The sequence below is a fragment of the Lepisma saccharinum genome, chromosome 19 (assembly GCF_977018435.1).
Source record: "Lepisma saccharinum chromosome 19, izLepSacc3.1, whole genome shotgun sequence".
Classification (NCBI taxonomy): Eukaryota; Metazoa; Arthropoda; class Insecta; order Zygentoma; family Lepismatidae; genus Lepisma; species Lepisma saccharinum.
Window position 1 is genome coordinate 29,163,653 of NC_139247.1, and position 13,303 is coordinate 29,176,955.

A 13,303-nucleotide genomic window follows, 5' to 3' on the forward strand; every position below is an offset into this window, starting at 1 on the left:
TAGAATGCAGCACACTGGTTAATATCCTAACAAGTCTTCAATCCAATTATAGACACTTAGAAATCTGTTCTTCATATCGTTGTTCACTGGCATGCATATATCGACAAACAACCCCCCCCCCCAACACACACACATAGGTGCATCGAAGTTCAAATTGGCGAGCACATACAAATACACACGCATACACAAGCACATAGCACAGTGGTTAGGGTCCCACTTTAAACTGTAGGTCCAGTCCGGATTAGCCTATATCTACATAAAGTGGACTTAAAACTATTATTCAAACAAATAAATAAATACACACACACAAACACACAATCGTGTGCATAAGTTACAAATCGTTAATTAGAGTGTAACAGCCAACTTTTAGGAAGATGTAGTTCTTGTTACGTACGTTGATGTAAACAAAAAGAAAAAGCACGTGATATTTGTGACTATTGTGTGATAGATACAAACATTTGAAATATTAATAAATTCAATATGTAATAGACAGTGGCGGCGATTAGGGGGTGAGGGAGGGGCAGTTACCCCCAACTTTTTCCTACTTTTGACCCCGCACTATGCTAAATCTTATCTACAAAGGGAAATATACTGTCTTTTCCCCCATTGTTTTGGCACCTTGCTCCCCGGTTTTGGGACCCAATCGTCGCCACTGGTAACAGACGGTATTAACATTATTCTAACCTGAGAATTGAATTATATTTAAAACAAAATAAAAGCATAATGAATTGCTAAGTTGAAAAATGGCCAGAAAAGTTTCATCACTAAAACTGAATAGCTTCTATATGAGCAGAGGAAATACTGAATCAATACAACAGAGAAAATACACTAGCAAGATAGAAAATAAGACTATTTTCGGAATATGCAGGCATTTATGAGTACTTATAGAACGGAATGAGCCAAAATAGGTAGTACTTAAGATGCAATTAAGTTTGCATGTTAAGAAATCACATACCATTAGGCAACTTAGTAAGGAAAAGCTCGCTATTCACTACAACTGAAGTTGGTAGTACGTTCACAGCATACAAGAGCGAATACAAAACGTTTGGCACCATTATTTCTTTACACCACAACAGGAACATATTTTATATCTGCTAGAACCTAAGGTTTCTTGGTAGAAGTCGTGCCTTTCGCCTGGTGGGCCTTGTAGGCCAATGAGTGTGGGTCATTGTTCTTTCCTTCCAGATCCTGGAAGCTTCGTCTGTGGGGGCCGCCGGAGTGGCCGTGGTGATGGGGTCGTACTATCTCGTACGATGGCTGGGAATCCTTACTCATGAGCTTCTTAATGCCAATAACTGCTGATAGGAGAAGGGAGATCAAACCTACCATAAGAGCTTTCCCTGCCATAAGGGCTAATGTTCCAAGGGCCATTGGTATGAGGGTACCTAACTTCATAATCAAGCCCATCATTAGTGGCATCATCATCTTCTTGATCTTCCTACCTGAAAAACAGGAAAAAATTCCTATCAATCATGTTGATTTTCTTACATTAACACTATTTATACGTATACTCACAGCAGACGAAGAACCCCTCCCTCAAACACACACATTCAGGGAGCGTATTGGCCGAGCTTTTAAGTGGTCGAGTACCGGGCTGGACATGGCTGTTCTTTGTAATTGTCCTTTCATTAATTTCATCTAATGATCACCTATCTTCATCGTTGCGATTAGTCATAGTGGAAGAATATCTATGCTTAATAACAAAAACATACACAAAAAAGGTATCACTGTACAACGTTAATAAACATTTATATAGTGCAGAAGACTATAAATGAAAATGATGTTAAGGAGGAAATAATTCATGAAATGCGTGTTACTTTTCTCTTCATAAACTTTTATCTTCTCGTATAATATCTAAGAAACTAAAAGTTAAAATATACAAAACAGTAATTTTGCCAGTAGTATTACATGTACCTATGTGAAACTCTGTCCCTTACATTTAAAGAGGAACATGAATTACGAGTATTTGAAAATAAAATCCTTAGAAAAATATTTGAGCCGAAAAGGGATTAGGAGACAGGTGAGTGGAGAAGGTTACATAATTTAGAACTGCATAATTTGTATTCATGTCCAGATATTATTTGAATAATTAAATGAAAAATACTTATGTGGGCAGGTCATATGTCACGAAAGGGAGAAGAATGAAGAGTTTACAGGATTTTTGGTTGGAAACCTGCAGGAAGACCAAGACGAAGGCGGGGGGGGGGGATAACGTTGAGATGGAACTAAAGGAAATCGGTAAGGATGGAAAAGATTGGATTGATCTTGCCCAGGATAGGCACAGATCGAAGACTTGTGTTGCTGCAGCACTAAACCATCTGCTTTAAGAATGTTAGAGAGTTGCTTAGTTATAGTGTAGAAGACACGAACGAGAGCAACGTTTGATTGTGGTCTCATTTCGACACCATGAGATTTCTACAAGCAGTCTCTTTTCTTGTATCAAGCAAGCAAAATATACTCATCGTTGCCACTTAGGTACATTGATTTGAATTAGATAAACCACGATTCCATATCTAGGCCTATATGAGCACAGAATTTCAAAACGAAGATCTAATTTAAAATTTGAAGCACAAAAGGACATTGGGGTCCAAGAAAATTCGTGTCAGATACATACGAAACAAAAAATATGTAAAAAATGATTCAAACTTATTCACATAAGTCGTTCAGCAAAAGATTTCCAACTAAAGCAATATTTCGCAACTATAGTAGCACCCTATATCCATCCAAAATATAATTCTACCTACGCCAAATTTCATGCAATCTAGTTTTTGAAATAGCGTACAATCCTCAAGATGCATTTGGTTAATTCACCACTAGTGGTCCAACCTTTCCAGACTGCAGAAACAACTTTATCTTTGGATGGTAATCCCTCTAATCAAATCGCCACTTGTTCCATTCTTAAAAATGTGGTCCCTGCAGCCGGCCGGCACCTGCCAACTTCCTCCATTTATAATTAGTAGGAAATACTGAGCACTTAGGTTTTCTTGGATTGATTTGGTGTTTTAAGTCCACTTTATGCGCAGTAAGGCTAATCGGGATTGGACCTACAGTTTATAGTGGAATCCTAACCACTATGTGCCTCCACCGGGTATCGAATCCGAGACCCCTTGATTACAAGGCAACGACGTTACCACTGCGCCGTCGAAGAGGTCACTTAGGTTTTCTGACAACATTGTAATAATTAGGGAGAACCAAATGAAAACACATATTTGCATTCACATACACACAGAGCGAACATTAATGTTCATCGCTTGACAGGAACATACCAGTTGAGATTACTTTTATATTTTCAACTGTCGACGTGATTTCAATAATTTTCGAGGGAATGAAAATTGAAAATTGTGTATACCTTAAAGCTGTTCATAAACTTTATGTGGTGAATACCATTCAATTATTTCTTTTTTAAAATGTAAAACCATGTACGAAAAGCCTTCAAATGTATATTCTGTTAAATTAATATTTTTACAATAATCTATTCTCTACAATTTTATCAAATTAATCAAACAATAATAGACTGAGTTTGTGTTTAAGTCCACTATATCCACAGATAGGCTAATCGGGACTGGACCTACAGCTTAAAGTGAGATCCGAACCACTATGTGCCTCCACCCGGCATCAAACCCGGGAACCAAACGTTACTCGAATCACGCTGCAAGAGGAAATTAATATTGAGAACTCCAAGAAAGTATAATATACGAACGCTTTCAATAAGTATCCAAGGAGAACCAGACGATAATAACATTCAAGTAGTTCTTATTATTATAGCATTCACCCTTACGAAATTTCAGATGTGAGTATTTTAGTATTGTAACTACGAGAAAGTTTGCACAAGCTACTTTCACATATCACTTCTACTCAGAACATCTATCTGCTTCACTTCTCTGTTGGTCATATTGAGTGATTGGTTCATTTAGTTTATTTTGCTTTGCTTTTCTGCTACATTTGGTTAATCTTAAAGATGAAGATAAATAGTGACAAGATGGATGAAGAGACAATCACAAGCATATAAGAATGGAAAATCATGAGCTACCCTGGGCCATACCGGCTTTGAGTAAAGACGCCAGAGACTCGTTAGTCTGCACCAGGGTGTTACGATAACTTGAATTTTGTTTCTTGCTTGTTTCTCCAAGTTCTATCTTGGCAGCTAATTTCAGCAAATTTGAGCCTGAATGGGCATGTGGAAAATACCTTATTAATTTTCGTATATCTTGCCATCTCACATCAATCGTCATAAACGTCCTTATATCTAAATAAAGGAAAAAGTTCATGACATAATACACTCCCTTTCCTCCTCATTAATCCCTCCTTTATTATATTCAACTTCGTACTTATTTAATCGAAACATCAAACATGTAGACCTATTTAACATTTTGACCATTTCCAATTCTCGAAACACCTACTGTAGATACTGAGCCATTACTTGGTACCTTGTGTATAACATTACCTTATCATGAAATAAAAATGTACTATATATAACCGATTTTAAGAAATAACTTCAAATTAATTGAGTTATTTAAAGCAATAAAATTAATTTATTGACTTCGCGTCGTTTACTTTTTTTCCATTTTTCATTTCATTGCTCATTTGGCTGCCTCTTTCTCCAACGGTCAGTGCGGCCACTCCTGTGAAATGTAGCTAAATTTGTTCGGTGGTTGATTCGATATTACCACACTAAAACTTAGAGGGCTTTGGACTTGAGATTTTTTGTGAACGAGTATACAAAGAAGGTCACCCTGATATTGCCTAAATATTTTCACATCAAGTTCGGGTATGAAGACATGAGGAGTTGCTTCATTGCAATACTGGCCATTGAATTGTTATCTATCTGTGTAACAATTAGTTAGTTTCATCCCACGTTTTTTGTACTGTCCACTTCTAATAGACTTTCTCTTCCAAATCTTCTAAAAGAGTTAATTAATATACAGCGTGTCCACTTTCCACCCCATAAATGTTGTCCAAAAATAACTTTCTATGCAAGTGATTTCGAGGTCGTTAGCATTAACATGAAGAACATCTCTAAAATAAAATCCATAAACTTGGCAACACTCGATACCATCATGCATTGCGGAAAAACAGAAACAGTGTGAATGGCGAGGCTACAGAAAAGGGCAATGTGTGTGTTGTGATTTTGGGAAACAAAATCTCCTCACACTCGTTCTATATGTTGGGTTACACGAAGGACATCGACTACAGCAAGAAAGTTATGGAGGTGGAATTGAAGTCCAGGATCGAGGAGGTTGTGGTATCAATCACCATGGCTATGATCCGCAACACGTGGAGTGAATTCATCAATAGACTTGATATTGTGAAAGTCACTCAGAGTGTCCATGAAGAGGTGAGAAGTATGTTTAATAAAGATTATTTGAATGAATGAATGTGATTCCATGCCTGTTGTTTCCGAGAAACGGTTTACAGTAAAGATATTTATATCTGTTATGAGGTGAATAATTTATGGACACCCTGTAATGTTAACTTTTTGTGCTACATTAGGTGATTAGAGTGGGTAAGAATGTATTGTTTGGGCATGAGCTTCAAAGTAATTAATCATCATTAGTATGCTTCAAGTTTATTTACTTCAAGTGTAATAATGTGTAGATTGACTGAGGCTAGTTTAAATTGACTAAGTATATCAATCACTAAACTACCACTAATTTACTGTTCTGCAGGTATACGATTTGAAAAACTATATTCCAACTAATTTCAATTATATAGCCCTTCATGTACGACAAAGATCCGCACAAACGTTTACGAAATAACAATATTATAATGTAAAAATGATTTCGAAGAGGATGCATTGAGAAACTTCGATAAAATAGTTTTAATTGGGTGGTTGCCGTGCTCTAAAACTTACCTGTTTCTTGGGCTTTCATTTTGTCGTCAACTTCCAAATCCAGCTCCAGAAACGTCCTTGGATTCTCTGCTGGAGCTAACTTTATGGAAAACCCTGGAAGGTACTTCGCGATGTCAAATTTCAATGCGCGGGAGCGGAGGAACTTGGAGATTCTGTCGAAGAGAAGACTTCGAAGTCTGAGGTGCCTGGCCTGTGCATCGCTGGGAAGAAGAGTTTCGATTTCCTCTTCACTCAAAGTTCTTCGAGGACCAGTCGACTGTCGCCCAGAATAGGTGCTTTCCTCCCGTTTGTTTCTGATCAACTTCACGCCATCCCAAACTTGAATGTTATCAACTTCGAGCGATCTTTCCAAATAGGTCAGTGTTTTCAATTGCAAGCAGTTGATTGAGTCTTTTAATATTGCACACTCGTCATAGATGTATTCCAGCCTGTCATCTGCTGTCATAGGCTCTTCACTAACAACAATACCACACATAGATAAAATTAGCACTAGAATTGACACTACTAAATTGTTCATTTTTACTTTCTTTGGATTTAAGATGAATGTATAAGTACAGATCACTTGGAAAACGTACGCACAAGCACTTCACAAGCAGATTTCAGCTGAAGCTTACATGTTCAGCGAAATGCGACACATCGACAGCGATAGAAGCTCTGGTAGAATTCAGGACATAGACCACCTTTTAAATCAAGAACCAGTAGTCTAGTTTTAATTTTTTCTGCTTTAAAAATCCTTCCTATTCGTGCCATGCTTCTGGAATATAAAGCTTTATTCCCTTTTGGAGACTCGTGAAGGCTCAACAATTGCAGCAACAATGGAAAGAGGCGTGAAATAAGATTATTAATTGTCATCGCTTAAGTTGAACGTTGACGCAAAACATGGCTGCCTTCAGTAACAGGAACCAAAGAAAGCTACCACCTTCATTTCATCGTTTTATCATCATTGCGACTACAATTGAATTCTTGAACATTACATTTTGCGCAGCTGCTCAGTAACCTACTCTCAGCGCTGACAAAGCACTTTTCTGCCCCTGTTTTGTTGCTTCAGCCCCATCAGACCTTGCTTCGTTCTTGTCTACCTGTCATTCCTAATAACCATGTACAAAAGTGCTGCGTAATGCACGGCTGCACGAATATGATAGGCGTTTGTGGATCTTATTTGTCAGATACGACCAACTGCGTGAGTTACGACTGTTTACAACGCCTTGTCCGAGTTACGGGTCACATTATATAGCACAATTGTACAGGTAGGTGGTTGCAGAAATAAACGCTAATACAATATGTAAAGTTTGACCATTGTGAGTGACAGCCCCAAAATATTCTTAATCCCAAAGGCATGTTGGTCTGAATTCTTCCCATTGTTGCTGTGATATTTAGGACTGAAGACGGACCTAGGTAGGGAGGGATAGGCAGCCTGTTGGGGGGGGGGGTTGATAATGGTCCTTTAATTTGTTTGCATTATTGTCCATCTACCTTTATTTTCATGTTTGATAACTATGACTTCCTTATGTATTTCGTTTCATTGTTTTGCTGTATGTGTTTATGTGGTAATTCCGTGATGTATTGTAATACTGTAAATAATATGGCGATATAGTAAAAAAGTGAAAATTATTAGGAAGAATACAAAAAATAACCGTATAATTTTTTTACATTTTTTTACTTCTACATGAACAATGGTTAAATGAACACACCAAATTAAGTTGAAACTTAATAATGGCTATTAATTAATGATATTAATATTAACAAAGAATTTATGAGTTGTCCTTGTTACACTCTCTATTACTACGGTATCTTTAATCCTAGCTTACCCGTGCCATACGAGAAACTCACTTACCTCACAGGACCACATTTTTTATCACTAAAACTCAATCATCTATTTTGTTTCCTTTGTTGTTTATACAGGTGTCACATTAATTATAATAGTTACAAAAAACATCATGCATAAAAGATAAGAACCAATTATTGCACGAGTGTCACGCACATAGTTCATCATTGACAAAACCTCGAAAAAAGCATATTTATTTTGCATCAAATTATTTTTATATATACGTTCAGTTATATTGTACTTATATAATTTCATAAAATAGCATCATTACCAACCAGTTTCAGATATGAGTGTCATGACGAAAAACACATCCCGTTTTCTCTCTCCTCTCTTTCTCTTTCCTCTCCCTCCCTCTCTCTTTCGTTCTCTCTCTCTTCTCTTATCTCCCTCTCTCTCATCCCTTCCTCTCTCTACCTGCTCTTTCTATCTCTCTCTCCCTCTCCCTCTCTCTCTCCCTCTCTCTCTCTCTCTCTCTCCAAATGCTTCCCTCTTTCTTTCTTTCTCTTCCCTTTCCTCTACAGAAATACTATTGGGAATACCCTAGGCAACAATATAACATACTTTCATTTTTTTAAAAAATTTTAACAATTAAAAAATCGAAAAAAAATAGGTGTAGGGCAGAACAGGCTCACCCGTCGGGTAAGCTAATATTGTTAACATCTACGGAAGCTCTACTCGTCATCAAGTTCTTCCGCAAAAACTGAAGACCATATGTGCCTGTGCATAAAATATTAGTCGATGATGCACGCATCATAGACTCGATCCATTCGGCACTAGTAAGTAGTTCCACATCAGGGAACAAGAATTACAATCATCATCGGATGCCAATAGCTGGGAACACTGTGATACAGAGTTGTTAAATTCCAGGAATTTTAAATAAATTTAATTCCGGTCTAGGAAAGAAAATCAGTGAGCGTAAATCGGTTCGAGACCGTAAAGAACCTTTTTATCTGTAAAGTATTTCAATTCGGTCGAGGAACCTTTTTCCAGGATGAATTTAAATACGGTTCAGGAACCTTTCCTCTGGATCAGATTAAATAGGGTCCAAGTTTCGTATTGAAATGACACAATATGTAACTTGGACCGAATTTTTAAATTGTGCGATAAAAAGGTACCGTTCCTGTTACGAACCCAATAGAACCAATTGAAATGTATGGGTTCCAAGATCTTTAACAGTCCGAGAGTTGTTAAAGGTCCAGGAATTGTAAATAAATTCATTTCCCGTTCGGGAGATAAAATCAGCAAGCGTAAATGTGTTCTGGACCGTAAAGGAACCTTTTTATTTGTAAAGTATTTCAATTCGATCCAGGAAACTTTTTTTCGATCAATTGAAATACCGTCCAGGAATCATTTTTCCGGATCAATTTAAATAGGGATCCACGATCCGTATTGAAATGAAACAATACACAACTTGGACCGAATTTAAATTGTGCCAGAAAGAAAAGTTCTGGTCCTGTTGCGGAACCAAGAAGAACCCATTAGAATTCATGGGTTCCTAGAATTTTAACAACTCTGCTGTGAAACCCATCTCTTGGAGGTTAAAGGAGCACGGGTTGGATCCATGCATTCTTTTGTATTTGCTCCTGTGGTGAGAGCTTAGCTGAATCTGAGCTCTTGCATGCTGATTAAGACATACAGTAGACTCGCGATTATTCGAGCTTATTAGGACCGAGACTACCTCGGATACGGAAAACTCGGATAATACGGAGATACGTAATGTGCTAATTGGTTTTAAATGACGAAACAACACTTACAACTGTATACTAATTATTTATTACTAGTACAACATAAAAAAGAAGATTACTTTTTCAAAAATTCCTTCATAGTTTTTTTGAACTGCTCATATTCACCTTTCTTCATCGTTTTCCGCGCTAAACTACTGCCCTTGCTCACACTTTGACTCACCCACTTTTCAATGTCCTTCCGCTTACGTCTCCAATCTCCAACAGTCACTTCCCGGACTCCATAATCAGAAGCAACCTTTTTAATAGACTCACCTTTATCCAACCTTTTATTGCGTTGAATTTTGTTTCCAGAGAAAACACACACCTTTTCCGTTTGCCATTCATACTACATTACTCGCTTACAATAGGCCTCCACAGATTTAAACACCACCGTAACAATCGGATAAACCAACATAGTAAGGACGGTGACTTGACTCCAACTTACTAGTAGTAAACAAACGGGGGGGGGGGGGTGCGTTATGAAGCGCGATGTTTTTCAACCACTCCCTCGGTTAACCGGGACTCGGTTAATCGCGAGTCTTTTGTACCTCTATGTCCTTTCCAAGTGCGAATGGACCACCTCAGGGGGTGCTCGTTCGGCGGCGCAGATCGTATGCGCAGTTGTCCGTGGATGCATGACGTCATCGTCGAAACGCTCGCACGGAAAAGACTGGTTTCTTATGCAAATATTGAGATATTTGACAACGAATATCTTCTAATATATAGTAGCAGGGGAAAAGTTACAACTTTTACTGCTAAGATTCATCCTTTCTAATAAATTTATCACAAAGTTGATTCAAATGTGTAAAATGATTTTCAAGAAATCGTGTTACGAAGGAACCCCTCTTTTGTTCTCTTCAGGCTTCCAATGTAAGGGAGTTTTAACTTAAGCGCGTTGGATTTCTTTTTGCTCTATGTTTTGAAATAAGATTATTTTGTTCTTGTCAACTGAAATCTCTTGATTGATATAAAAAATTGCGGGATTTCCCATTTTTGTGAAAAAGGCATTGTGCGAGATCTAAAAGCAGAACTTTTTAATATTGTATGTAAATGTAAGGGTGTAATAAACGTGACTGCTTCGTAACTGCGCATATTTCCTTAGTCTCGTCCTCTGTTTCCATGAACTATTCGCTACTGATTATTTGCTTTAACATTATACACAACACTATATTTCAATATAAGTCACTAGTAATATTTCGTTAATTCGGGAGCATTAGTCTGTATTAAAATATCTGTTTCCAGATTTCTTTTAAAGTTTCCTTCAAAATGCTTTCTTAAATATGGATCCTTCCAGACTTATGTGTGAACGTATACCCTAAGAAATTAAGAGGAAAACTTACAATCGCTTAGATTACATTCTTTGTATTTCTAGAGATATCAAGCATTATTCGAAACAGAATACTCGTATTTACGTCTAAGTATAAACTCTGTGTTAGAATAGGTAAAACTGAATTTCTACACAAAAGTACAAGGATGAAATATTAGACCCTGTGAATAACGAAGTTTATTTCTATTCTTATGTTAATATTTGAACATGAATCCTCGGAAGTTGATGGTATACATAGCATATTTCTTTATAAGAATCATGTTAACATTGCATACTGTGATAGTCTAAGACAATCATTAAGAACATTATGTAAATGACAATACCGAAATTAGTCACAAATAATGTTGTTGCTCATATTGACAGAGGAGTGAATCCAACTGTTTGCAATTAGATATCATCACTTTCGATTACAGCTGTTTAAGGTATGAATAAGGAACCTGTTTTATATTTAATTGCCTTGTATATTTAATGATTGTCCATACTGCGTACGGTACATCACTGCTTTATTCTTTCCAAAATTATTGGAAACACTTGTCGTGGCTTGAGAACTATTTATTTTTTAAAAAATATGATTCCAATTTTACCCTTCACCAGTAATGTGGATGCTGTTATTATAAAAATAATTTATGCTTTGAAATATATCGATTGCTAGTGAAAAAATAGACATATTTTTAAAAAATGATATAAGCCATTAAATACGGCACAGGAAATATTCAAAAAGCTTGAACTTCATTCTTAAAGATTTGAAATAATTAGTATACAGTTTCTAATAACTAGATTTAAGCTTAACACACACAGAATTATTTAAAATACTTTCTTAAATATTGATACTATCCTATAAATGTGAATATTCAGACGATTTATATCCTGCCCCTTTATATTCAATTCACAAATTAAGAAAACATACACACACATAAATAGATTATATATAGCCTCAGATATCTGATTTTATTTAATGACTAAATCAATTATGCTTTTCAACAAAGAGAAAACGAATACGTTTCCCCTCTTATTGATCTTTGCTGTTTGTCTACAAATTCTGGACAACTAATCGTGAAGGTGGGAACACTTTTCGAAGCCCATTAACAATGAGTGGATTCAAGAGCCTAAAGTGACTGATAAATGTGGAAAGTAAAGTGTAAATTTACAAGCATTTATTTGACATCTCGGTGCCTTTACAAGCACATCACACTTGTTGTTGTCTTGATGAGAACATCTGCAGCACCTGATGAGTTAAAGTCCAGATTTCGGCCTTCGAGGACGACTTATGTTGCGAGAACTCTCTCTCTGTCTCTCTCTCTCTCCACAGAAAGAATAACAATTGAAATGTATTAAATTACATTCAGCGTGTGTTGGAATCAGCAATCAACCGTAAAGAAGTAGGTTCTAATCACAAAATAGAGTTGTAAGGCATAGTGGCTAGATAGATCTACAATCGTACATCTCTATAGTAAAGAATACACACACACACAAACACACCATCACACACACACACACGCACGCACGCACACACCCCCACACACGCACACACACACACACACACACACACACACACACACATATATATATATATGGGTACAAGCTAAGTTTCCATAGATATACTACTTGTCTCGCCTCCAACAGTGAATACATATATAGTACTTCATATTATATTTGTGTAATACGTATACGCGTCTAATTCTGTCAAAAGGTTATTAAACTTGATAAGTGCAATACTACTAAGTACAATGTTTTTTGGTGGCTGCACAAAATAGATTGTTAAAGGGAATGCCAATGTTACTACACAATGCCTAGGTATAAATGAATCGTGTGTTTCAAAACTCAAGGAATATTAATGTCAATGAGACTTCTTCTACGTATTTCTAAGTTCGAACCATTTTACTTCTATTGAATTTTTACTCGTTTGTTAAAATTCTACATAAAACAACAAGACTTACTTGCACATGCTGCTTCATTGACCCTAGCTGGCTTCAGATTTGACGCAGATCGCTCTCTAAATTTTTATTTTTTCTTTATTTTTTTTTTATTTTTTTTTTCGTATACCACACGGACTGGAGTAGCACTCTTTAAGAGGTGGACTGACCATACCTCCCACCCTGGGCTCTTCGAGCTTCCTATTGGCCTTGAGGGCCTCATGGGTTCTTTAAAGCCAACTTTGGCCCTTTAGGTTCCTTTTTGTCCCTTTCAGGGCTCCGCCGGGTCCCTTTGAGGACCCCCGGTACCCCTTGGAGCCCCCAAATGCCCCTAGGGAGAAAGCCAACACCGCAGAAGAGATCCTGGACAATGGAGGAGCCCAGGTGAAGGGGACGTGGGGTACCTCCATACCTTCCGCCCTCCTTCCCGCCAAATCCCCCCTCCACGTAGGAATGAACCCCCCAGAGTTCCCGGACGCCGTAGTGATGGTGCAGCAGAAGAGGATCTAGGGATCAACCCGCCGTAGTGAGCGCAGAGAGGGACGAGAGAGGCACACAAACACGCACATGCACGCACGCACACGAACACACATACACATACGCAGGCACACACAAAAATAAGAATCTATTAGTTATTAATCTAAGAACTGAGGGGGCAATTGG

The 13,303-nt window shown here is 37.4% G+C and overlaps 1 protein-coding gene across 1 annotated transcript; it reads right to left on the reverse strand.

Annotated features, from left to right (window-relative positions):
* Positions 1 to 1,101: 1,101 nt before the first annotated feature.
* LOC146002974 (uncharacterized) lies at positions 1,102 to 6,326 on the reverse strand. Its single transcript, XM_083141130.1, has 3 exons — positions 5,852 to 6,326; positions 4,043 to 4,165; positions 1,102 to 1,442 (listed from the first exon to the last, which is right to left on the reverse strand). The coding sequence occupies exons 1-3, from the start codon at positions 6,324 to 6,326 to the stop codon at positions 1,102 to 1,104; spliced, it is 939 nt and encodes a 312-aa protein (XP_082997256.1).
* Positions 6,327 to 13,303: the final 6,977 nt, after the last annotated feature.

Excerpts from the sequence above, each read along its gene's own strand:
- LOC146002974 (XM_083141130.1), bottom strand. The coding sequence starts at position 6,326 with ATGTGTGGTATTGTTGTTAGTGAAGAGCCTATGACAGCAGATGACAGG. Across the intron at positions 4,166-5,851 it reads AATGAAAGCCCAAGAAACAG|GCTCAAATTTGCTGAAATTA; the intron begins GTAAGTTTTAGA and ends ATGCCCATTCAG. Across the intron at positions 1,443-4,042 it reads GGCGTCTTTACTCAAAGCCG|GTAGGAAGATCAAGAAGATG; the intron begins GTATGGCCCAGG and ends CCTGTTTTTCAG.